Source organism: Pongo pygmaeus, chromosome 12 (genome assembly GCF_028885625.2).
Source record: "Pongo pygmaeus isolate AG05252 chromosome 12, NHGRI_mPonPyg2-v2.0_pri, whole genome shotgun sequence".
Classification (NCBI taxonomy): domain Eukaryota; kingdom Metazoa; phylum Chordata; class Mammalia; order Primates; family Hominidae; genus Pongo; species Pongo pygmaeus.
The window spans coordinates 87,379,206-87,405,016 of NC_072385.2; the positions used below are offsets into that span (position 1 = coordinate 87,379,206).

At 46.0% G+C, this 25,811-nt stretch overlaps 1 protein-coding gene across 3 annotated transcripts in view; it reads right to left on the minus strand.

Annotated features, from left to right (window-relative positions):
- The window catches only part of EPAS1 (endothelial PAS domain protein 1), an 89,725-nt gene that overhangs the window by 33,882 nt on the left and 30,032 nt on the right, over positions 1 to 25,811 (minus strand). For all 3 annotated transcript variants that reach the window (XM_054473222.2, XM_063649417.1, XM_063649418.1), the window contains exon 2: positions 6,106 to 6,296. In XM_054473222.2, the coding sequence (XP_054329197.1) occupies positions 6,106 to 6,296 (191 nt within the window). The remainder of the gene's footprint in view (positions 1 to 6,105; positions 6,297 to 25,811) is intronic.

The following is a 25,811-nucleotide window of genomic DNA, read 5'->3' on the forward strand; positions in this document are numbered from 1 at the left end:
CACTTCAATCACACCAGATAGGTGACCACCTTCTGTAGATACACAGAGGCCAACCCTGTGGTTTCTAGCCAACCGAGAAGATATTTTCTCTTCAATTTCTTTGATCTCAGTGGTAACGCTGACTTCAAAATCTGAAGTAATCCCAAGACAACCCTATTTGGGTTAACTAGTCCCAGAGGAAATAGTCCTGCTTAAAATTTCCTGTTTTTAACAGTTCCAACACAGCCAAACTGGTTTCCACCCATGCCCAGTGCAGTTGCTTCCAGGAGGTGGCGAAATTGGCTACAGCAGCATCGGGTCAGCTGGCCTCTGGGAGGGAGAGGGGCAATCTAGGGCCACGAAGGGAAACAGAATGTCTTGGGACTGAGGTCACAATGGCTGGAGGACCAGGAAGCCAGCAGGTTGGCCTCAGGGACCCTGTGACAGCAGGGCTGGGACAGGCTCTCTTCCCTCTGTGGAACTAGTTGCCCTCACAGCACCTGCTTATTCTCCTGGGAGCTTCTGAAGGAACCTGGCCAGGTCACTCCCAGCTTGGAGCTGAGAGTGAAGACTGTGGAGACAGGAGGTAGACCCTCTCACCCTGGAGGCTCATGTCACAGATTTGCTGAAGACCCCTCTGCCCCTTCCCTATGAACATCGTGTCTTCCCTGATGTACCATTAATATCCTACTCAGTGTTATGGACATGGAAAAATGCACTAATTCCCTACACTGTTATTAAGTTTCTACTGTGTTCATGTCTGCTTTATGCTAGGCACAAGGTAATCTGTCCACAAGTGTCACTTACTGTGTGCTCAGTCCTGTCCTAAGGAGAATCAGGAATACTGAAAGGTGTAAGAGCAATTCCTTCCCTCGGAATCGACAGACTGGTGGGGAAGACAGAGATAAACTGCTGTAAGGTGTTGCAACAATCCAGCATCAACTCTTGGTCAGAACAAAGTGAGGAGCCCAGAGTAGGTGTTCAATAAGCCACCAACTGGGTCTGTAAATCATCCTGGGCTCCAGATCTCAGTTACTTGCTTCTGAAGACCCTTCAGGGTCTGACCCCAAAGACGAGAGGTAGGTTATTAAAACCAGAGGTGCTCTGCTGAGACAGTGCATGCCCGTCCTGGGGAGCATAACAAGATTCTTTAATGCTAAAAATAGCCCCAGTAAACAGGCTTTGATGACTCCCCACAGCCAGGATATGCGCGGGCTGAGGTTTTGGAGCACTTTTTCCGGAGCATCGCTCATTTCCTTCAGGCAGCACCGCCCATGTGGGGTGGGACTTCCTGGGCAGCAGGGGCTGTGCATTGGGAGAGAGCAGGCAGAGTGGCAGAGCAGAGCCTCCTGAGTGGTCTCAGAGACCAGGCTGTCCCACGGTGCTGCTGGTCAGAATGCTGGCTGCAATTTTATTCCACCAAGGTCAATTTGCCTCGTTTCCTTCTCCGAGAAGTTCCAGGACTGCTCTGACTATTCTTAAAGCCATTCTGATGGGGTCTTCCTGGTTCAGATGTGCTTGGCAGTCACCACTTTGTGATCACCACAGGGGCCTTCCTTCTAAGGCTCTGCCTAAACTGATTCCTCCCCTCCACCTGACCCATGGCCTGGCCCCCCAATCCCCGCCCTCCCGGATGTGCAGACTGCAAGAGCAGTGCCAGTCAAGCCACGGGGAAATCATTCTGGGATCGCTTGCTGAATCCTTAGCCATACCTTTAAATGCCACCATTAGCAGGCCTGGGCTCCTCTGATGCCTTTGACAGAAGGCACTGTGTCCTTCCTGATCTTCCTGGGCTCCCTGAGAGTCCTGAAAGTCCACTAGGAGAGATTCATGCCTTTGTTCTTTGCAAATATCTTACTATCCTATCTTGCCTCTCTCTATTACCCTTCATAAGATGTAGTACAGGACTGGGTTCAGCAAACACCTGTTGACTGACCAGACTTTTTAGTTTAAGTTAACGGAATGATCTGAACAAAGTCAGTATCTCTAGAAGAGATTGTATATTAGCTGCTCTCACCCATTAACATCCTCACATGAATCAGCTTATTGAGTTCTTTCCAAACAGGACAGAAAAAGGCCTTGATTTAGAGTGGGTGGGACAAAGAGGTGGAGTTAGGAGTGAAAGCCTGGGAAAAGAAGTCTGAAAGTGGGGTGTGAGAGGGTACCAGAACATATATCTGCCTCCACAATTCTTTCTTTGTCCCACTTTTCCTGCATGGAAAGGTCATATCAAGCCTTCAAAACTTTAAAATCACTTGTCTCACATTTTAATATCTTTTCCTTAGTAGTCTAGAGATCAGGAAAACCTAATCTCTTGTTATAACTGATGTCTTCGCTAAGCAAATGATGATGAATCCATAATGCAACTAGCACTTCTCTTTAGAAACCTTGCTTCATGCTGATCTCCAGGTCCATGGAAAATGAATTTGACTTCACCATGTATGAGTTTGGGCAAGCCCAAAATTCAATTTTACAATGAAAAGCAAATTTTGTATATTCACTGCGGTTTAATGCCCTCAGAATGCAGAGTTGACCCTGATTCGCTCATGGTTTGTGGGGCTCATCTTGAAAGAGGATTTAAGACAATCAAGTGGCATTTCCACCGATGTTCCTGTAAGAGTGTGTTCTGTCCTCAGCCCAGCGTGGAAGCTAATATCATAAAGCTATTGTTTCAGTTTGCTTCCTGTGATACGAATCTCAATCGGCAGCCCAGACCCACAGCCTGAATTTCTCAACGTTGAGGTTTCCTCTCCAACATTCCCACACAGAACAGCCTACTGTGAAAATCAAAGGGAAACGTGTTACTAAGTAAAGAGAAACTTTTCTAAAGAAAAACTTGGTATTTTTTAGCCTTTTGAACTTTGAGGTATGCAACCAGCTATTTCCTATTATAAAGTGAGCCAAAATTGGTACTCACCTTTGTTAGAAATGCTTAAATAATGAATATGTGGGTTGTTTTGCCTCGGAAAAGTTTGACGACTCTGCATTTTGATAGAAATTGCTAGAAGGTAGGTTAGAGGATAGTAAGAATTTACATTGGGTTTTCTTTTACATCATTTCTCCAGAAGCCTATATTTAATATAAATCAATATATTTGTTTATAATAATTTTTATTTCTAAGCTATAACTTATTGAGAGCTTAATATGTGGCAGGCTAGAGGATAAGGCCTTTTATATCTATTATCTCAATCCTCAAATAACATTGCAGGGCAAGCACCATTATTCCCTTTGTGCAGATGAGGAAACTAAAGCTCAAAGAGAAATTTTTACAACATTGCAGAGAAAGAAGGCAGCCAAACTAAGATTCCAATGCAGGTCTATCTGCCCACAAGTCCTGTACTCTTCTTCATAATGCTACATGTGTTGTAAAAGCAAAACACGATTTAGAAAGAAAAATATCTTGTCTTACAATTTCTGAAAATAATTCAACAATCAGTCTAGAGAATGTGTGGCAGGAGCCTGGGAGAGAAGTCAGAGAAAAGCGGGTGCTGAGAAACCATCTCCTCCTCCCTGGGCTGTGCTCGTTCGGTGAGAACTTCTCCTTCAAGGACACCAGGACCACATGGCCAAAAGTAGAAACTTTTTATCCTTTTCCTTCATTTCTTTCCTTGGGACAGAGAGGACCAGAGCTGACAGGGTAAGGGCTCTAGCTGGTCTACGGCCGAGCCCAGCCAGAGGGCAGGCAAGTTTGTGTCCACAACTTTCAACAGGCTCCAGAGATGGGATAGATACAGGATGTCCCACTGTCTGGTCCTATCTCTGTGGGTGTGTTTAGCATACAGGGGTTCCTATCAGCACATAAGGGCTCACACTAGAACACACACAGGTAGATGTGCTCAGAGAGCCCAACCTAACTCATGGCCTTTTCCAGGCCAACCTTTGAACCACTGAGATGGACAGCCAGGCTCAGGAGGGCAAGCATGGAAAACGAGGCCCTGCACTAGGGGGAAGGACAGGACAACTCTCTGAATGTGTGAGGACCTCCTCCCCATCATGCTGGCTCTCAGCTGCCTCTGTTGACCTTCATTCCCCTACCTTCTCCCTTCCCCCACACCCCACACCCCAGCCCTTGTCAGCATCTTTGCCTGACCAGGTTTACAAAATGCTCTTGCCATCCCATGTCTGTTTTCCCATGGACCAACATTCAAAAGGACTTGAATTCCAGGTGCAGGTTCACCATGTGCTAAATGTGTGACTTTGAGCAATCTTAACCTGTCTGTGCTTCACTTATCTGTGAAATAAGGAGAAACAATCAATGAGTCCAAATTTAGTCAGAGGCGTTCTACAATTAATATACAGGTCGACTGTCCCTAATCTGAAAACCTGAAATCTGAAATGCTCCAAAATCCAACACAACATTCAAAGGAAGTGCTCATTGGAGCATTTCAAATTTTAGATTTTTGGGTTAGGGATGCTCAACTGATAAATACAATGCAAGTATTCCAAAATCTGAAAAAATTAAAAAATCAAAAGCACTTCTGCTCCCAAGCATTTCGGATAAGGGATACTCAACCTGTATTACCCCTTCTGGGACTTTGTGTTGGTGGAGGAATTGGAGTGGTGATGAAAGAAGCAATGATTAATCCAAAGGAATTAATGTCTAAGAGCAAAATCTCAAGTACCACAGCAGGAAAGCAGGGGAGAGGGTTCTCATTGTGAGGAAGGGGCCTCCATCCAGTCATTAAATCCTCCACTGTCTACTTTTTATATGTAAAGATGACTGCAACATTAGCCGACTTGGCCCTCAGTTATCCAGGAAGACAAGCCTTTTTAAAGGGAGGGGTACACAAATGCCCTGTGATGGAGTCTCCCAGCCTTTCTTATATCCAGCAATCCAAGCCTTGCCAGGGCTCAGCCCACTGTTCTCTCTTTGCAGCATCTAGGATCATGTATCTGCCATTGTCTTGCATTGTTCTTTGAAAGTATTTATAGAGCATATCTTCCCCCTTGGCTCTCCTGCTCTTGTCTGCACATTTCGCCTCTTTAGGCCTAGCCCTCCAACCCCAGGCCCACTGAGCTGTCATCCTATTTTCTGAAAGTCTATCCCCCATATCCTTCCTGTACTCCAGGGACCAGAATAGTACATTCTGGTCTGGCCTCTCAGCCTCACACTGGATTCCCTCTTTCCCAGAATAGCCACTTCATAACAGGATGGCGGAATCCACCGTCTCCAAGGCACCAGGCTTACTCCGGAAAACTGAAAACAACCACAAAAGAACCTTCCCTCCCTGAGTGCCTCCCTCATGCTCCCCCGTCAGACACTGTCCCCACCTGTGGCACCAGACCAGGCGGGGAGGAGCACAACACGTTGCCCAGTGTCCTTACAGAACTGACACCCCTGACGAGAGTGTCACATAGGATCTGAAACCAGAAGACTACTCAAGACACCTGTTTCTGGTCAGGACGCATAGGAAATGGTTTCTTGAAGAATGTAACTGAGAAAAAGCAAATGTTTTGTGAACTTTGGAGTTGCAGAGGTACTAGGGAGGGGAGAACAAGTTGTTTTCCTGGGGAGGGGTGATGTCAAGGACTCCCCAGTGTGAGTGAGCTCAGCCAGGCCAGGTGCTTTACAGACATCATTTCATTCCATTCTCACTGACACCCTGGGCAAGAAGTATGTTTAACCCCATTTTATACACAAGGAAACCAATGTTCAGAGAGACCAAATGATTTGCTTGGCCTAACTGGCTTCTCAGAGAGAAAAGATCATCTGGGCACACCTTCTTGCTGTTCTGGAGAAGGCACTGGAGGTTAAAGATTAGAATGCTTCCTACAGACTCAATCTAGTGTGGAGGACGGGTCTTATGGCCAGATGGCAACAAATTGAGAAGTCAGCAAAAGCCGTCCTTGGTTCTCCCAGCCCCTGTTCTCCACAGCCTCTGGGTGCCCATGTTCTTCCTTGGTCCTGTCCCTACCCTCCTCTCACAGCTGGATTCACGGTGAAGGTCACTGCTGGAAGAGAGATGTTTAACATGCAGGAATAAATCACTCATGATGGTGTTTCTGTGGGTGAAAGTTCTGTAGTGGGGTGACTTTCCAGCTCTGGCAGCAGAAGGGTCCCCTGTGTATAGGAACATGCTGGTAAGGCTGGCATCTGCCCAGCCTAGGGGAGCCTGCTGGCCTTACCTGAGGAGAGGAGCTTGTGTGTACGCAGGAAGCTGATCGCCAGTCGCATGATGGAGGCCTTGTCCAGATGGGAGCTCACGCTGTGGGGCAGAGGCAGCTCATGGGCCAGCTCATAGAACACCTCCGTCTCCTTGCTCCGCCGGCACCGCGCAGCATCCCGGGACTTCTCCTTCCTTCTCTCCGAGCTACTCCTAAGTGGAAAAGAAGGGGTTAGTCCTGGAAAGGTTACTGTCAGCCTATCATACCTCTGGCCAGGACATCCCCATGGCCCCAACCCACAGTGCAGCCACACACTCCCCCACTGGACTGATCTGAGCTTACACCAGTCGTCTGAGCCACACACAACCTGCTTTGTATTGTTAGCTCTGCTTTTGTGTGTGTTGGTGTCTTTGCAACCAAAGTCCTCCTCTTGCATTCCCTGTGGAGGCCAGAACAGGGCTTCACATGGGTGGAGTCTGGGCAAAGACTGGCTGATTAAATTAACTACCAATGCCTGGGACCTGGCCCTGGAATATCTGAGGATAGGGGTGAATGTCCAGGGATGGAAAGAGAAGGGTAAGGAAGCTATCAGTGGCTCAGATGGCTTTGTCAAGGGCTCTGGAGAACAAGAGAAAAAAACTGCTTTAAGGTTCTTTTTCTGCATAAGACACAATCGGAAAAAATTAATAGTAGTACTGAACCCTAGATCCCACTTCATACCAGAGAGTGATTTCCACAGTAAAAACTGAAAATGCCATTACAGCCCCAGAACAGTTAGCCAGACACCCAACAGTCTAGAGTACCAACGTGCATTCTGTCAAGGATTAAAAACGAGTGGGCACAAACGTTTTCTCTCTAAGCCCCGCCAGCATAGGTTGCCAGGCTGTCTCAGCCTCATTCTCCTGTTTGCTGCAGAATGGAAGGAAAGATGACAGGCACTGAAGCTTGCCTCTTTCAGAAGCCCTAAAGAAATCTTGGACTTCCTTATAAAGTCCATGGCAAGTTCTAACACAGGCATTATTTAAAAGCCAGAATGTTTAGATTGGAGTTCTAACTTCTCTGCTTGTTAGCTCTGTAAATAAATCATTTAAACTGCTTAGCCTCAGTCTCCTCATCTGTAAAATGGTAACCATAGTGCTTACCCTACAGAGTTAATTGTGAGGACTAAATGTGATAATTTATATAAAATCTTTAGCACTAAGCCTGTTCCAACTGTAAGCAATCAATGTTAGCTAATACTAATTAAAAAGATGGCCATGAAAAGACAATCATGAGAGTAAAAAAGTTACAAAACAGTACAGGACAATTCTGTTTTCATAGAAATGTATTATACATAATACTTCCTATAAATTATATAGGAGAAAGGCTAGATGTATCATAATTATTATTATAGGTATCACAGACATAGTGCTTACAAGGACTGTTGTAAGCAGTACTACCTTGGCTTATTTAAACTCACACAACTGCCCGTGGAAGTAGGCATTATTATTATTATTATTATTATACCTAATTTACATATGAGGAAACTGCCCCATAGAGGCCAAGTAATTCACCTGTGGCCTGCAGCAGGCAAATGGGGAAGTCGGGCTTTGCACTGGGCAGGTGGGCCCCAGAATCATGGCACTTAACCACCAATGACTGTCCTGTCTCCTTCTACTCAAAAATGTTAGCAGTTGCAGGGTAGTGAGGTTACGGGAAGTGTTTTTGGTTTTTGTTTTGCTTTGTAATGCTTATCTGTATTTTCTTGTGTTTCTATAAATAACCTATATTGCATATTTAATAAAGAAACAAGTATGTTTTTTATTTTTTAAAAAAGCATCTAAGCCAGGCATGGTAGTATTTGGACCTGTAGTCCCAGATGGGAGAATCACCTGGGCCCAGGAGTTCAAGACCAGCCCGGGCAATATAGTGAGACCCCTGTCTCTATAAAAATATAAATAAGATAAAATAAAAAAGCATCCAGCGCAGTTCATAGGTTTCAAGGCCTCAATCCAATCAGCTCTAGCTGGCTCACTCTGTCCTGCCATCTGAGATTCCAGAGGCTGCTTCTCCTTTTGTTTGGCTTTGCAGCCTGTTATTTGGACAGAAAATCTGTATTTTGGGATTCATGGAATGTGAGCATGCCTCTCAAATCCCTCAAGATTTGGGGCAGAAGCACTGTTTTGATTTTACAACATACTTCATTTAAAAAGACAGACTATCCAGCTCTGTGGATGGATTAAGCATCATATACTCGGATTAAAGGATGAATTGTCCAACAGCTGTTGATGGTCAAGAAGAACCTTCAGAAAAATTGTGAAATGAGTGAAACTATTTTTCTTGTCCTGTCTCCCTTCTCTGCTTCCTTTATCTAATCCCTGTTTCCCTCTCTCCTTGACTTCCAACCCTCAGGACACCTACCCCTGCACCCCCTTTTCCCCACCTTCTCAGGACTTGCCCTGATTAGACCTTTAGTGGCTGTTTTTATATTAGTCCCTCCCACTTGCATTTTAATCCTGACCTGATTGTGAAGAAAAGTTAAAGAATTGCAAGTATTCTGGCACAGGAAAGGAAGATGGGAAGAGGGCAGGATGCTGAAACTGCACACATGATGCCTTTGGGTCAGGAGGGTCAGGTGAAAGATGCTGGATTTCATTCTCTAGCACTAACCCTTGTGCTGTCCAACAAAAGCGTCATCAACACATAACCTCGTCATCAGGGGCCAAGGGAAGCCATCCTGAAGCAAAAGCAATCCCAGCACAGGCTATGGCATTAACGCCAATATCTGCATGCACAAAGCTTCCCTCTGCCATTGGCCCCTTCCTCGAAGAAGAGGCAGAGAGGAAAAGCCAGGTAGGGAAAAGGCAATCTGGAGTCAATGCTCTGACAATGGCATCTGATATGTGAGTCTTGCTGTGCTTTTTGTGCCTGGTGCTGTACCAAGAACCTTTCATATATTAGCTTATTATACTCTTCCTAACAACAAAATAAAGTAGGTATTGTTTACACAATTTAGAGATGTGGAAACTGAGGCTCAGACATAATATGTCATTTGCCCAATGTCACAAAGCCAATGCCTACATAAGCCATTGAAGGGTTTATAGTCAGCAGACACTTAGAAGTCCTGAAACACACAGGGGATCCCTATCTAATTCCACCTTGCAACCAAGTGAGGTAGGCAAGACAGGTATTGTCACTGTTCCCCTTTCACAGATCTGGAAACAGACACTTGAGCAGGTAAGTACCTGCCTAGAGCAATCCAGCTAATCAGTGGCAGAGCTAGGGCTAGAACACTGCTCTTCCTAGGCGAATACTCTTTTCACTGCTTAACTGTAGGAGATAGTGGCTTTGGCAAGAAATAAAGAAACAGCAACACCTTAACTTCCAGAAAAAGGAAGATTGAGAATCTTAGGTAGCTTCTTGGTTCAAAAGTCAGGGAGGTGGGATTTCAGCTGAACCTAAAAGGACAAATAATAATGCCTTTACAGAAAGCACTTTTTCTTAACATGTGTTATCTCATTTGATTCTCACAACCCTGAGAGATAGAAACTATCATCTCCATTTAATAGATGAGGATGTGGAGATTTAGAGAGATTAAATAATTTGCTAAAAACATTGTCTCAAACCTAGTTCTTCTGGGTCCAAGATCAAAAGTTTTTCCATTGGCAGCAAGGAAACTATCATTTACTCTACAACTTTGATGTTCCCTGTGCTGTGCTGATACTTTCCCACAACCTGGATGTTCACACATACTTTGGGAAGAAGGGCTAATACTTTTTTAAATACAGTGACAAAAATTTCATGAGAGGAGCCTCATGTCTTTAAGTGAGCACCCATTCACCTCAGGAGAACACCTGGAATGTTAAGAGTAGGATTAAGAACCAGCATCAGAGTTCAGATGGGGTCGGAGGGGGAAGAAGGGACTAAGTGCTGTGGGCCTTAGCAGACACAGGTGCCGGTCACAGTAGTGCTGGGAATGTGGTGGAATGTTATCAGATGTGGCTCTGCAGTGCTCCATAAAAGCAGCAGGTCCAACCCTGCCACAGTATCTATCTATGCTGCAGGTGGAGAACAAGCTATTTCTGTTTGTTTTGGGTTTTTTTTTTCCCCTGGACATTTTAATATGCACAAATTTATAGTTACTCTCCCCGAGGTGGAAACTCACATTCTGAAACATTTGATCCCAGCTAAAGTTAACAACCACTTAAGCACCAGGCAGCCAGTCAAAAGATAAAACAAAACTGAAATGTCCAAAAATTGTCAGCAGAGATATGCTACAGTTCACCCAGAAAAAACCTCTTTGCCCAGAGCTTTGTTATCTTAAAAACATCTTAACTTTTAGGTCATTGCTCCAAGCATGGCTTAGGGATCGCTACTTAAGTCATGAATCTAAGGATGATCTGCTCTTGGTCAAGATGATCTTGGTTCCTGACTTCCATATGAACACAGCCTGGAGTGAGGCCCCAAGATGTCTGTCACCAGAAACACAGAGGGGTTGGTTGCCTAATTAGCTAGACTTTTAGAGTGATTAGGACTCACATGCCTAATGTCTGTGGCCATTCAGGTATCAAAACAATATGCCTATTACCCTATAAGGTTAAATGGCTTAGAAACAGAATGGATTTCAGCAGGTAAAGAGATGACTGAAGCTAATTAAGCCAGCTAGGATCAGTCTATTGGTTAGTGGTGAAATTCTAAGTTGGTGCCAATTTGCAAGAAGCTGAGAATGGAGGAAATAAAGATCAAATGCAATTGGGAGAGGTCTAGCGACACTTCCATGAGGCTTGTGGCTGCTGTACAAGGGCTGCCTGAAAGGAGAAACACACCCAGCTCCAGGTTCCAGAGATGAGGAAGAGTCACCGGTCCCCATACTTATTGGGGCAGAACCAAAGTCAGTGGTTCTCAGTTTTGGGGCTCACTGGAGTCACCAGAGGAACTTTAAAAAACAGATGCCTGGGCTCTACCCCCAGAGATTCAGATTTAATTGGTCTCAGGTGCAGGCTGGGCAATGGGAGTTTTAAAAGCTACCCATGTGTAGCCAGGGCTGAGGACCACGGTTCCAAAGCAGCCAGTTTTTAAAGGAAGGGTGGATGGGTGGGTGTGTGTGGTGAGGGGAGGCAGATGGGGTTGGACTTAAATGTTTTTGGAGATGCAAACAGCTATGTCACCTTTCTCAAAGAGTAGGAAGAAAAGGAAACACATTTACTGAGCACTGGTGCCAGGTGCATTTAATAAACAGTCTCATTTGATCCTCACTTAAATGATGCAGTGTTATTGGCCCCATTTTTGCAGAGCAGTGGTTCTCAATTTTAGCCTGCATCAGAATCATCTGGAGGACTTATAAATACATAGATTTCTGGGCCTGTGGATCATGTGTCTATGGAAGACTGATGCCCAGATCCACTTCCAAAACCTAACCACACTCTTTCCCTCTACCAAGCACTGTGTCCGTATTCACTGTGTCCAGCAAATTTGAAGTCACCATCATAAGCCAAACAGTTATTTATCTAGGAGTTAGTGTGATCACCACTGTACCAGACGCTATGGCTAACAGGAAGAGGGAGATGAAAATAATGAGACATCTGAAATAGATGCCACACAGAAGGCGGCTACCCTTCAAAGAAGCCGCCTTGGGAGAAGCCTATAACTTTATGCTGGTAGGTGGCCATTGCTCTGTCTTTTGGGAAGTCTTTTTAGAATTAACTTCAGAGCCACATAAGAAAATCAGTCACAACTCTTCAAAGGACACACTTCATTTCAAACCCCAAACAATATTATCCAGTTTACCCACCCCAATAGTCACCAGATTTAGCTGTGGATGGATTGTGGTTGTTTGATAGGATAAAATGTGCCCTCAAAAGATAAGACTTTGCCACAATTGAAGGTATTGAAAAGAATGGTCTTGGCTCTGAGGGCCATTCCAAAGGAGTGACAAAAATGTTTGAGATGAAGGCAGTGTTCCAGTGGCCAGTGTTCTAGATACATTCTGATGTCCAAAGGCTGCAGTGATCAGTAGGGGAATCTATCACAAAGGGGAGGAAAGGTATCAATGTTAGATAGTGAAAACAGAAAATAGGCCAGGCACAGTGACTCATGCCTATAATCACAGCACTTGGGGAGGCTGAGGCAGGAGGATTGCTTGAGCCCAGGAGTTTGAGACCAGCTGGGCAACACAGCAAGACTCCATCTCTAAAAAAATTAGAAATTAGCTGGGCATGGTGGCACACACCGGTGGTCCCAGCTACTCAAGAGGCTGAGGCAGGAGGATCCCTTGACCTGGGAGCTCGAGGCTGCAGTGAGCCATACACCACTGCACTCCAGCTCAGGTGACAGAGTGAGAACCCATCTCAAAGCAAAACAACAAAAAGTTACAAATTCAGAACAGAAAATATTACATTAGCAAATTCAGGAGGAGCTGGCCAGATCAGACAGACTTTGACAGAGAAAAAAGGCATTAATATGCTTTAATACACACACCTCTCCTGAGGGGCATAGCCTGTATCCTGAAAGAGACCACAGCCCATCTGGGAGATAAGACTAATAATCCAGACTAGTATATCAAAAGTCTACAAGAGGGGACAAAGAAGAGAGAAGACATGAGACTGGAGTGGTTAAAACAGGGACAAATGCTTTCACTTGCCACTTCCCTGAAAGAGGAATCCTGGAAAGCATCTCATACCTCAGCCTCCCAACCTCCCCTCCGCTGGAGCTGAGCCTCCAGCTCTCTGACCTACTCTGACGGTCTGTGTCCCTGGAGCAGAGGGCCTGGACTGCATTCAGAGCTGACAGTAATGTCTGGGGCTCACCCAGCATGGCTCTCTAATGGTCAGTTCTGCTTGGGTTGACTGGAGATACTTATCTTCTGGCCTTCTCAGCCCCAGGCAGCCTTGTAGAAGAGAGCAGCAGATTCAATTACTAAGCAGCCCATCTGGGGCTCCAGATAACCCAGCTCCTTACGTAACCGGAGGACACGTGGACTCCCCAGCCCAGCTGGGAAAAGCTGTGCATACACAGGAATAATCATAATGAACTGTCCCTGTGCTTAGCTTCATCAAGCCCAAGCCTTAGTGGGTGCCAAGGTCTGAATGTTTATGTCCCCTCAAAATACTTATGTTGAAATCCCCACTCCCAACCAATGTGATGGTATTTGAAGGTGGAACCGTTGGGAGGTGAGTAAGTCATGACAGTGAAGACCTCATGAATGGGATTAGTGCACTTGTAAAGGAGGCCCAGGGGAACCCTCTCACCCCCTCCACCATGTGGAGACACAGCTATGAACCAGAAAGTGGGCCCTTACCAGACACTGAATCTGCCGGCACCTGGATATTGGACTTCCCGGCATCCAGAACCATGAGGAATGAAACTCTGTTGTTTATAAGCCACTCAGTTTATGGTATCTTGTTGTAGCTGCCCAAATGGGCTAAGACAGTGGGTCATTCTTTATTCTACATATTAGTGAATAATACCACTTTACATTTGGATCACACATTACAGTCTGAAACACTCGTGAGTGAATCTGGAAATCTGTAACTAAATTTGTAAATTTCACACAGTAGGATAGAAGAGCAGCTACCATCATTCCCATTTAAAAGATAAGGAAAAACTGAGGTTTAGAAAGGTAATGGGAGTATGTGGAACTGTAACAAAAGCCCCGAGTTCTGGCTTTTTCAAGGCCCTGTGAACAGAGTGTCTGCTGACAAGCAGCACTGGACATGTGGCACGATTAGAAACAGACCTTCATTATCTGTCCATCATATAACCTAGCTTCTCCCAACACATAATTTCCTTTTTAAAAATGCCTTGGTGAAGATAAGGGTAATGCATATTTAGTATAAGCAACTTCAGAAATACAAAAAGGTATGAAGAAAACGAACTGAGATCTCATTGGATTTATAAATTAATACTTTGCTCTTTTTACTTAACAGGATGTCCCATTAAGAATTCTTTCAAAATATTCATAATAGCCGGCAATATCACATCATGTGGCTGAACCACAATGCATTTTACTATTCCCTTATTGCTTTTCAGTTATGGTTTCTAATTTCTAATTTTTAGCTGTTATAAATAACACGACGACGACTACCTTGGCATCAGGTATTGCTTATTTTTTACAATAAAAGATATGTATCCAGCTTGCTGCCAGCTCCCCAAAGCCACCTCACAGTTACCCCACCCCCACCCCATGAAAGCTGAGTTGGCAGATTTGGCAACACTGGCATCCTCAGGACCACAGCCAGCATTACTGAGCACAGAGCACGGGTCGTGGTGCTTCAGAGGGCAGTATCAGAGGGAAGGAAGACAGAACGTGCAACAGTCTAAGCCTTGGAACCAGGCTCAGCCTCCTTTCCCCATGGCCAGCTCTCTCTAGGCTGCTTCTCTTCCTCATGCATACGCAGGTCAAAGCATCTGAAGAGAAGACCAGCTGTGCTAAAACTGGCAGCTTCCTTTGACTCTAATCCAGTTCTGAGAAGAGGGCCACCCTTGTTGATGAGCAGAACCTCTTCCCCCATTGTAAAAATAAAGTGTTCTTTCCATCTTTCCCACCCCTCATCTTATCCACTGCAGGGATGTATAGAGAAGACTCAGTGCTGCCTTCACTCATGAAAAAGCGGGGAGAAAGCCAGCGGATGCAGGAGGCATTTGCCTGGCTCTCCATTGCTCTCTGTGGCCTCTGATGTCTGCCACTGCCCGACCCCTGACACCATGCAGCCTTCAGCTAAGGGACTAATTAACCTCCACAAGCTGAGATACTGACTATACAACTAGGAAACAACTACATGTGACTCTTTCCTGTTAGTAAAGAACTCTCAGCATATTGCTTCTGTTTAATCCTGAATCAATCTTGCAGAGCAGGTGTATCACTCCCATTTTACACATGAGGAGACAGACCCCAAGGATGTTAGTGGCATGCCCAGCCATCACCCAGTGATGGAGCCAGCACTCAAACCTAGATCATTTGACCCTAAATCCCATATTCTTGATTGTAATTGGGTGACCTTCCCTACAAGACCAATAAGCAAGTCCCTCAGGTTCAAAAGATTTAGCTGAGCTGGGCATCTTGAGGGTGAAGCCTTCTAGGATACTAAATCTGATGAGCTTTTTTGAAACATACACTTGGTTTGGGAAGCAGCAAAGTGAGACACGGTGGCCACCCTTCTGCCTGAGGCCAGCCCCTCAGCTGGCAGACCAGCCCGCCTTGGGATAGTTCTCAGCTTGAAGAAGTCTGTCTTTAAAAGAAAAAGAAAAAACAAAGGTTTGTGCTTTGCTAGCGGAGTCTACAGCTGCCACAGGTTGTTTCCTTCTCACCAGACTGTTTTCTTTGGTGCCACCTCTCTGGGCTTGAAGGTATCTCCCCACACCCAGGCTGTTACCAGATCTGATTTAGATTTTTTCCTTAGGGCTTCTACCCATCAGCAGCCTTCTTCCTTTGGATCTCACAAGCTTCCAACAGCACAATCTGTGGTTTGGCTCAAACCCTTCTGCCTGTGCTGCCATCCTGTTCCTACAACACTGCCTTCAGCTAAGAAAATTGACAAAGAAATTGCACGGCAGTAGAATCAAGAATAAAAGGCCTGAGATGTAAAACGGGTTCCTCGGCATGAAGCAAACTGTGGGGCAAGTGGGGAGCAGTTTCCCGCCCCACTTCAGCCTCTAGGGGGGGACTTAGCTCCTGCTGCTGCGCCTCCCACTCCCTGCCTGGAATATACTCTCTCCATCTCCTAGGCCTGTCTGAATTAGGCTCATATTTCAAGATCTCCCATGCATCCGTTTCCCTAGGAAGGCCTCACCTGCACTGACTTCTCCTCCAAGTCCCATTTCAGAGGTTACACATGCACGATTTGGCCCTGTGTTGCTCTCCTTGATTTCACTTCTGTGGCTTCTGTCTCCCTAACTAGACCACATACTCTTCAGGGAAAGAACCCCACACCTGTTCTTCTGGTGGCCTCTAAAGCATCAGTAGTACAAAGTGGTACAAACTGGAGACATCGGATAAAAACCACGTCAATGACTTCAGTTCTGTGGATTCCTCAAAGCTGCTCACTGTTCTAGATCTTTCCTAAGAATTCTAACCCAGCTCTTAATTAGAATAGATGGTTTCCATCTGGGAAGAGTCACCCTGCAGACACTCAAGGTGTGTGTATGTCTGTTGGTGTTTTGTCACCTCTGTGAATCAAATCTTGGGTCTGAACTAGTGCTGCTGACAGTTGCCTGTGGAGTCACCCAGAGCAGCACTTCCCAACCTTTGCTGTGGCCAGGAATCACCCAGGGATCTTGTTACAGTGCAGGCTCAGTAGGATCTGGGCTGGAGCCTGGGATTCTGCCTTTCTAACAACCCTCAGAGGATGCTGATTCTACTGGTCTGTGACCTCACACTTTGAGTAGAAACAGACCCAGGAACACGTGCGATCTTGAGACTGAAGATGCCATCTGGCAGGGTTAGTGCTGCCTGCTGCCATCCTAATCTGAGGCACGTAAAGTCCAACAAATCCAATCTTCTCTCTGGCCAGGAAGAATCCTGTTCTCTTTGTATCTTTCTTTATGGGATTTTACTAAGCCCTACATTAATGTCCCTCTCCTCCTTCATGTCTTCCCTACCTGTATCATTTTATTCCTTCCTATTTCTTCAAAACCCACCCCTTAGGACCAGCTCAAACCCTACTTCTTCCAGCAGTGTCCCTGGCCCCTTAGCAACATTCTCCAGGGTACTTCCTGCCCACATTACTCATAGGCCCTTATTAAAGGCCTCCCTGTCTTGGTGGCTTTTCTATGCAAACGTCCTACTCCTATAACTGTACTGTAAGTACCGGGGGAAGGGCACAGACACAACATCTTCCACTTTTGTGTATCCTTCACTGGAACCTGGGCTAGGGCAGACAAACTGGGTAAATATTTGCTGATTGTGAAAGACAATCAAAAATGCCCTTTGCTCTTTTCCTTTCCCTCTCAAGGAGGAAAGAAAAAGTGATCCCAGCTGCCTTGGCCTCCATCCCCAGCCCAGCCTCGCTCCTCTCCCAGGCGCTGCAGCTGGGGCGGCTTAGATTTTATTTCGCTCTCTGCAGCTCCTCTTCCCTTCAGTGAAGAGTTAAAGCATCGGGAAGGCTCCTTCCCACTTGGAAATCTCCATTTCCTCCTGCAGCGTGAACAAGAGAACTCTATGGACAGAGGCTGAGTGAGCCAACTGCGCAGGGAGTGAACTCACTCTGAATGAGGCTGTTCTAACACCCGCCAAGTCAAGTCATTAAGATGCCATCCCCGAGGTGCAGCCCCCAGCGTCACCTCTGGATATCCATATCCTCAAGCCCGCCGGCAGAAAGGATGAATGGTGAGCACAGAGCTGGTGAAAGCAAGCTCTTTCATGAGCAGGGCGTGAGAGGACCTCTCCGGCTCCTCTTAAGGTGGGGGTGGGGCGCTTCGGAGTAGAAGTCGTTCCTCCTCTCTCCCACTGCCTCCTCTACCACACCAAACTAAAATTAACCCTCAGATTTACAGGGAGTTACCCAAAAGATTGCTCCACAAAAGGCAACCAAGAAGGGGGGTGGGTAATAACATTAGAAAAAATATCTGCAATGCCAAAAATAATCACTGTGTCATGAGAAAACAGAGCTGGACTGCCTCAGAGGCCAGCACTGGGTATATACAGGAAGGAGGGGGCAGAAATTCCCCTGGCAGTGTCGTCAAACATTCTGGATGGAAAAAGGCGGGTGGGGGGCGGGGGTGCGCATAACCGGGACAGACAGTTGTCAGAACTCTTTTCAAGTACAGAACATGATTTTAAGGGTCAGTTCTCTCTTCTTTATTTGAGACACTTTAATTTCAAAGAAAACATTTGTTTAGACTTTTAATCAGGACTGATGCTTGATCACATGCTAATAGTGAAATATCCTAGGATCTGCCTTACTAATCCCAACATGTTGCCAGAACTTCTGGTTCCTGGAATTTAAAGTATTTCAAAACAGCAAGAGAAGGGGGAGAAAGCACGGGATCCCTTCACTCTCCTACCCCCATCCCCATAACCCCTTCTCCCCTCCCTATTAAAAAAAGAAAAAAAAGGAAAGCAAAGAAAAAGGAAAAGTGAAAGAGAAGAGAGCTGGTAGAGAATCTCTCCTGGTATAAAGAACCCTGATCTGAGGCCTGTTCACATGGTCACATGTCCAGCATTGTGGGATCTGATTCATGCCACAGCGCAAACACTTGCTTTCCCCCAATTCTGCCCCCTCTTGCTCTGATGAGAAGTGAGATGTCTGTGCACATTTCCATTCCTTTGTAAAGAAGTCATCAAAAGCCACAGGAAATGCTAAAAGTCTTTTCCAAATTTATTATCATGCTCTCAAATAACATTGAGCAATTTGGGAAATAAAACTGTATTTTTCCTCCAGCAATGGCTTATTCCCTCTGCTCATTCAATATATATTAATGATTCCCCCTTCCTATGATGGGGCTGTGAGCAGTAGAATGAAATGTGGAACAACTATCCCTGACCTCAAGAAGCTTGCAGAGAGGTGAAGAGCCAAGTCCTGAAGAATGGGCTGAATAGTCAGGGCTGTAGGAGTTTGGGAGGAGAAAGCCTGCAAGGCTGGAGAAGACAGGGAGAACTCTGCTGGAGGTCGGTTTTGAAAGAAGAGCAGGATAAGGGGAGGCAATCAGGATGGCAGAGGGATGACAAAGACACACTGTGGGAATGAGCAGAGGTGCCAGTGGTCGGGAGACAGGCTGGAGAACAGGGAGCAAGGCAGTGAGAATCTGGGTAGGGAGAATGCATTCATTAAACAGGCCTTGTTGAGTATCCATAAGGTGCCAAACACACAAAAGGGCTTTAAACAAAAGGACAGGTAGCTAAAGTCAGATGCCTGGATAATTGCCTAGCCTGTTGTCTGATTAGTGGTTGAGGTGCCAGGTGGTGGGCAGTGCCAGAATCCAACCTCCATGCTCCTCCTGCTGGCAATGCTTTGGCCCTGCTGGACAACAAGTGTGAGAACCCCTCTTTTCTTGGCACCAAAGCCAAGGAAAATGAAACCCTCTGTTGGAAGCTCTAAATATGGCAGCAACCCTTGGGCTGCCACAGGCTGGAGCCTCAGCTCAGTCCACAGAGACCTCCGCAAGGCATTCTTGCTGAACAGTAACTCATAAATGTTACCCATGGGATGAAAAACAAACTTCACCCAGGGCACACGCCTCCTCTGGCTCCGGTGGTGTTTTATTTATTTCCACAGACCTTAGTCCCCATCTTCTGTTTCCCTTGCCCCTCACTTTCTTTACCACTGACCAAGAATAAAATTTGAGTCAGACCTTGGGGCAAGGAACAGCTCGCCAGCCCACCACTCTTTCCCCAAAACCATTTTCAGCTTGTCGCTCCCCCATTTTAAAATGAAAATTGCTCCCAACCATCCTCATGATGAAGTCCAAGCTGGACGTGCTCCTTGAGGTCTCCCAGCCCTTTCCAAACTTAGCTCCTATGATCCTGTAGCTCCATGCTTACTCCAGCCAGACCACACTATGCCCTGCCACCCCCAAACTCAGCACCCCTTTCTGCTGCCCAGCCATGTCCCCAGTTGATTTGTTCCACCTGAAATGCTTCTTCCTTTCTGACCTTCTAAACCCTATAGTTTGAGATCCAACATAGGCCTGCCACCTCCACAGAGGCTTTTCTGAGCATCTTACCGAGCCGACACTGGTGTCTCCTCCTCACTCCTGCCTGGAACACTTAGACAATCTGTGCTACTTGACTGCAAGGCATCGTCACCTTGTTAGTCCTTGTTTTAAGGTTCTCTGAGGGCACAAGCAAAATGTCAAACCTCTCATGTATCAAAGTACCTTATTCCAACAATAATGGTGTCATACGGCCCTTTCAGTTATGGTATGGTGAGCTGGCATCAAGATTAAATCAGTCATGGTCCCCCAGCTGTGGGGGTATTGCAGAGTTCCAATGCTTTAGTGCTTCCAGTGGAAAGTGGATTAATAAAGGGGAGTGATGGTGGTTATATTCATCACTAGGTTGCTTAACACCCCATGACTCCTCACTGTCCCCAGGAAACAAATCCCTATATCCTAAGGATGTTTTCACACAGAAGTAGCTGGCTGTGCCTGCTGTCCACATCATGAGTGTGTTTCGTGAGCCAGCTGCTAGTCAGCTCTCACTGACACAGGTGAACAAGTCCGGACAAGGGCAGACTCCTCCCCTCCTGACCCGTCCCATCCTTAAGAGGCCAGGGAGGTTTCTGCCTCAGATCCCACCTCCTCGACACTACAGAACAATCTGTTGCCCAACACCCGTGGCCCAGAGCCCTCACCTCACATGTGTAGGTGCCCTGCTTGGACTCAGATTTCTGGCAGAGAGGATGCCAGGGCTTGGCCAGGGTTCCACCCTTCTGGTGATATAACACAGAGGTGAGACAATGGGCCAAGCCCAAGGGGGAAAAAGCCACTAACACAAAAATCCTAAGAAACAAAACAAAAATGAAAACCCAATGACAACCCTAAAGATCAGCAAGTGGGGCTAAAGAACAGCCCACACTTTGGAAAAAACACTCTCCATTAGCCCAAACTTCAAAAAGTCCACTCCACTCCACTCCCCAGCCTTTGACTTCCCTGCAAGACACACATCAGACCAGGAGGGGGTTAACAGAACCCAGCTGCCCCTCTTATCTGGCTAGCCTGCTAATGGTGAATCTCTGCTACTGAGGTCCTGTCAGTGATTTCTGCAAATCACTTTTATTAGAGATAATGTCATCTTTACTTCATTATCCAGCCCAGCAGCCAAAGAGAAAACAAGTTGAGATATATATATATACACACACATATATATATATATATATACATTTTTTTTTTTTTTTCTGTGAAACACCAGTTCTGTCCATTAACACTGACAGTTGACAGGGAACTGAAACTCCTGGACCATTCTTATAAGATTTTGGTCAAAACTTGGCACTTAACCCTCTTTTTCCTGGGACAAGCAGAGCACACCCCACAGCCTCTTCCCCAGAGCCTGTAAAGCAATGGTTGGTTTCTGTGTGATGCTCATTGCCCTGGCAGCTCACGACGGGGCCACTGGTGACACCGCAGCCAGCCGGCCTGCACACTCCGTTCTGCCCAGCAGATAAAACAGTTGTGTAACACGCAGGCAGGTGAGTGCAGGAGCACTGTTAATTCTACTTTGTGCAAAGCAATAATTAACATGTGAGTCAGCAGCAGAGAAAGACTTTAAGCCCGTGGAAAAAAAACAGCCCGAAAGTCCTGAAGCCTCAGAGGCAGCGCCGTGTCTGATTAAACGATTTAGAAGATAAGCGTGAGTGTAGGGAGACCTAAGTGGAGGTGGGGTGTGACTGCAGCGGTTCTCCCTGAGTTGTCTCTCAGCTGTGTCCAGGATACTCTGAATTTTGGTGCCGGTTGGTAGAAAGAAAAGGTTCATTTTTCCAGAATCAACTAAGAAGTGGTCTTTTCTGTCTCTCTGCTTAGTTATTTCCCTTAATTATTTTTAAACCTCGGAGCTTTGGCTTCATTGGAGTGACGTCTGATGGCCACAGAGATTCTGACAAATGCATCTGTTCTTTTCCCATGGTGGTCTGCCAAACCCCACAACTCTATGCTACCTAGAGGAAAGATCTAAAGCAATCAGAGTTCTAAAAGGCCACCCTTACATAGCTAAAACAGTTTTGTTTTGTTTTGTTTTAATGAAAAAGTACTTCTTGGCATTTTAGCATTTTTGTAAAAAGTATGGCTCCTTGGAATTTAAATCACATCTGGTGTTTGTTTGATGAGCTATGGCTTTCATTTATTTGACAGTTACTGAGTGTCTACTACATGCCAGGCACTGGGGATAGAGAAGGGAAGACAGATCCCTACCCTCCAGGAGCTGACAGCCCAATCAGGGAGACACACTGAGCATACCAGGCCAAGCCCATGTACCATGCAGATGCAGCAGGACTGCCCGGGCTTGAGGGCTTGGACACTTACTCTATGACCTGGGGCAAGTTACTTAAGTTTCTCTAAACCTCAGCGTCTATGAGTGCCTGCCTTACAGAGCCCCTGTGAGGAATAAATAATATATACATGTATGCGGAGAACCATGCCTAAGAAATACTACACACTCAATAGTGTTGAGGCCATTGCTACAGAAGTCAGGAGCAAGTGCTCTGGGAGCAAGAAAGATGACATAACCCCAAGTGGGGAGGAAAAAAAAAAAGACTCCTCAAGGGTTTCCCCAGTTGTGAATTTAAGGACAAAGGAGAGTTAGCCAGGACAAGGAGGTGGTAAAGGAGTCCCAAAAAGATGGGGCAAAATCAGGCCCAGTGAGGCTATGGTTGTAGGAGCACAGGTCTTGCCAACAGGGGCTGAACTCCAGAACAATGTTTGGGACCATCCCTCCTAAGGTGTCCCAAGGTGCCCTCAGCCGGAAGCAGAATCCTGGTTTAGCTGAACCATGGGGCAACCCTATTGTGGCATTTCTTCTATTTTTGCATTCCTTGTGCTTTGACAATGAGATGATTGTGTGGATATTACAAGAGGTGATTATCTCCATGGGCACTGAGCCTGTTTTAGCGCAAAGACCTTGCTTTGCCAGAGCCAAGACTTCTGAGGTCACAGCTAAGTTGCCAATTCTAGAGAACTTCTGACAAACCTCAAGGCCACTGGGAACCCTGCTCTTTGCAGGGTGGCTTATTTTAAAAGATAAGCTACACTAAGTAGGTGCTGGGCAGAAGGTAGCCTGGACTTGAGAGAGCCTCAATTCAGGGACGGTGCACTACACATCTATGTGTGCCTAGCTCTATGTGTAGGGATTTGAGGGAAGAGAAAAAGACAGCCTGTGCTATGAAGCGATAACAGCTCAGAAACGGAGCTGGATTCTGGATTCTGTAAAGCCTTTTATCCCAGATCTCTGTGGGAATGGGGGTGCTTGGTGAAGCTCATGCCATCACGGGGGTCAGGGGCAGAGGGCACAGAGCTTGTTTGATTCTGTCATGATTTAAAGCATTAAGATGGAAACTTGGAGGGAAAGTTTCACGAAAAGAGAAACAGAGTATTACTGATGCTCTTGCCTGTTACAACAAACATGTGGCATCACAAACGGTCTGGAACCTCAATCAGAATGTGTTCAGCAGTTACACATTCTCAGTTGGATTTAAGTCCTTCTGTGAATGATTCATCTCAATGCCTATAAGTGAACTTCTTGGCTGTGAGGCAATAGTTGGGGAATTTAAAATGTGTAATATTCCACAGAGGCAGGCAGAAGCTATGCAGACAGCCAGAGGTGTTTTTGTCTTTAAGAAGGATGTGTGTGTGTGTTTTGTTTGTCTGTTTGCTTGTTTTGAGATGGAGTCTTGCTCTGTCACCCAGAGTGCAGTGGTGTGATCTCGGCTCACTGCAACTTCCGCCTCCCGGGTTCAAGCGATTCTCCTGCCTCAGCCTCCCAAGTAGCTGGGATTACAGGCGCCCACCACCGCACCTGGCTAATTTTTGTATTTTTAGTAGAGATGGGGTTTCACTATCTTGGCCAGGCTAGTCTCGGACTCCTGACCTCATGATCCACCCGCCTCGGCATCCTAAAGTGCTGGGATTACAGGCACGAGCCACCGCGCCTGGCCGTGTGTGTGTGTTAATAGAAAGCCTACAGAGATGAGCACAGGCCAATGAATAGGCAAGGTCTCCAAGGAGAAAAGACCTTATCTTAGAGGGAGAACTCCTCGGTCTCATTGCCTTTTTGCTGCCAGCTTCCCTTGACCATTTTCCTGGTTTTCCATGGGCCTCCCCTTACCATAAATAGGGTAGCCCTACACGTTCCCCTCCCATCTTGCAAGGACTGTAGGCATAGGTGCTGAGTCCTAGGAAAGAAAGAGCATTCTAGAAATGGTGCCTCCTACCCTGTGGTTGCCTTGCACCCAGATGACAATCCCTGAACCACAGTCAGTAACCAATCCTAGCGCTTCACTTTCAGACACTGGCCTACTCAACCAGGAAGGGTTTCTGGAACTGCCCCTACTAAGGAAATGTAATATGCAACTTGACTTTAAAAACCCAGGAAGCTCTAACACTCTATCAAGTTCCTAAGACTTTTTCTTTGCTGCATAATCCTTGGCCAAGTTCAAAGGTGAGCACTTTCCCAGAGGCTCATTAGGAATAATGTTTACTTCATACATTTTGAGGATGCAAAGTTTGATTCCATTTTGCTTATTTGGAAAAAAATAACTTTTTTTTATGAACAAGAAGGAGGAGGGAACAGGGAATGAGACAAGGGTAAAATGTGAAAGAAAAGAAAAAGGTGCTTAGAAGACTGGCCTGGAAGGCAGACTTGTGTTCTGAACATTTTCACCTCTGATTTGCTCTGAAGAGTTACAATGGGAAGATATTGTACATTTCACCTTCCTGAACCTTGAAGACCCCATCTGTCCTCCCCACTGTTCTAAGTGATTGCTGAAGGTATGTTCTGATGGTAGATATGATATATACTCATGTTTTTACAGAGGATGCTACATAAATAAAGTGTAGTGACATGTATAACCAGGACTTCTGGGTTCTGTACTGGGAAGGAAATTCAACAGAGAGCTCTGTGAAGGTTTACAGTCTGCTGCTCTCAACCCAGGAGGTCATAAACTGGCCCATCAAACCAGGCCATCACTGACTGTTTGGGTGATGGGCAGCCATTCTCAGTGACTGGTTGAGGCCAGGGAGTTCAAGATTGCACTTCATCTGTCATTTCCATCTCATTTCCTCCCTTAGAATAAAACACCAGATCTAAATGGGCCTGCCACCTCCCATGTTTGGTTAATGAAGAGTGGTATGGGGGGAACTGGGCGTGGGGACAGAAATACTTAATGCCTCCACCTGTCTTACCTGCCATCGTGGCCTCTACTCATTCTTCAAGACCCCACTAAAGCTCCTAGCTCTCCCTCCTTCCAGGAGGTGCCCCCAATTTCCTGGCCAGGGTGACCTCACTTACTGTCTACACCACTCTTTTGGCACTTAGCAGTCTCTGCCAAGTTTTGTTAAGTCTCTTTTTTACCTGCGTAAGCCAGGGTCACTAACAGCCCGATCTGCATATGGACCCTGGGGGACCATGGGATAGTTAGACTGGAAGAAAAATTTGAGGCTGTTGCCAAGTTTTCTCAAAACCTAAGTTCAGACAATGCTGGGGAGGGAGTACGTGTAGCGTAGGTGGGTTAACATTTGGGAGCAGAGAATTCACCTTTGATAGAGGGCTGGCTCAGGAGCCATGAGGCAATACTAAGCTCTTCCCAAAGATTTGGCAGGAGGGCTCTGGTGGGGCCTCCTCTGTGCACTGCCCTCTGGAGGTGGGGCTGAGACCACCACCAGGGTACCCACAGCTGTTCAAAGCTGAACAGGGCAGAACACTGTTTTTTCACAAGTCACTCAACAGATGAATTTTTGTGTGTGCCTACTCTGTGCCAGGGGCTATGTTCTAATGGAATTGTCATCCAAGGATATATGGGAAGCTAGTTTGAGCCTCTTTATAGCTTCCATCCACACTACCGGTTTTAGACATGGAGTTTCATAAACTTTGTCCCACCTTATATTCCAAATAGGTAACTTTTGTTTTTCTGCAGTTCAACTTTAATTTAAATATTAATGGCAGTGTTCCAAGCTTCAGAATTCATGGAATTTGTAAACAAGTCTGAGCTCCTGTCTAAAGTCTCTGTGTTCTAAACATTAGATAGGTCACTATCAAGTCTCCTGACTACTCTGGTCCATTCTAAAATCTCTATTCCTATCTTCTCACTGCCCATATCACCTAGCTT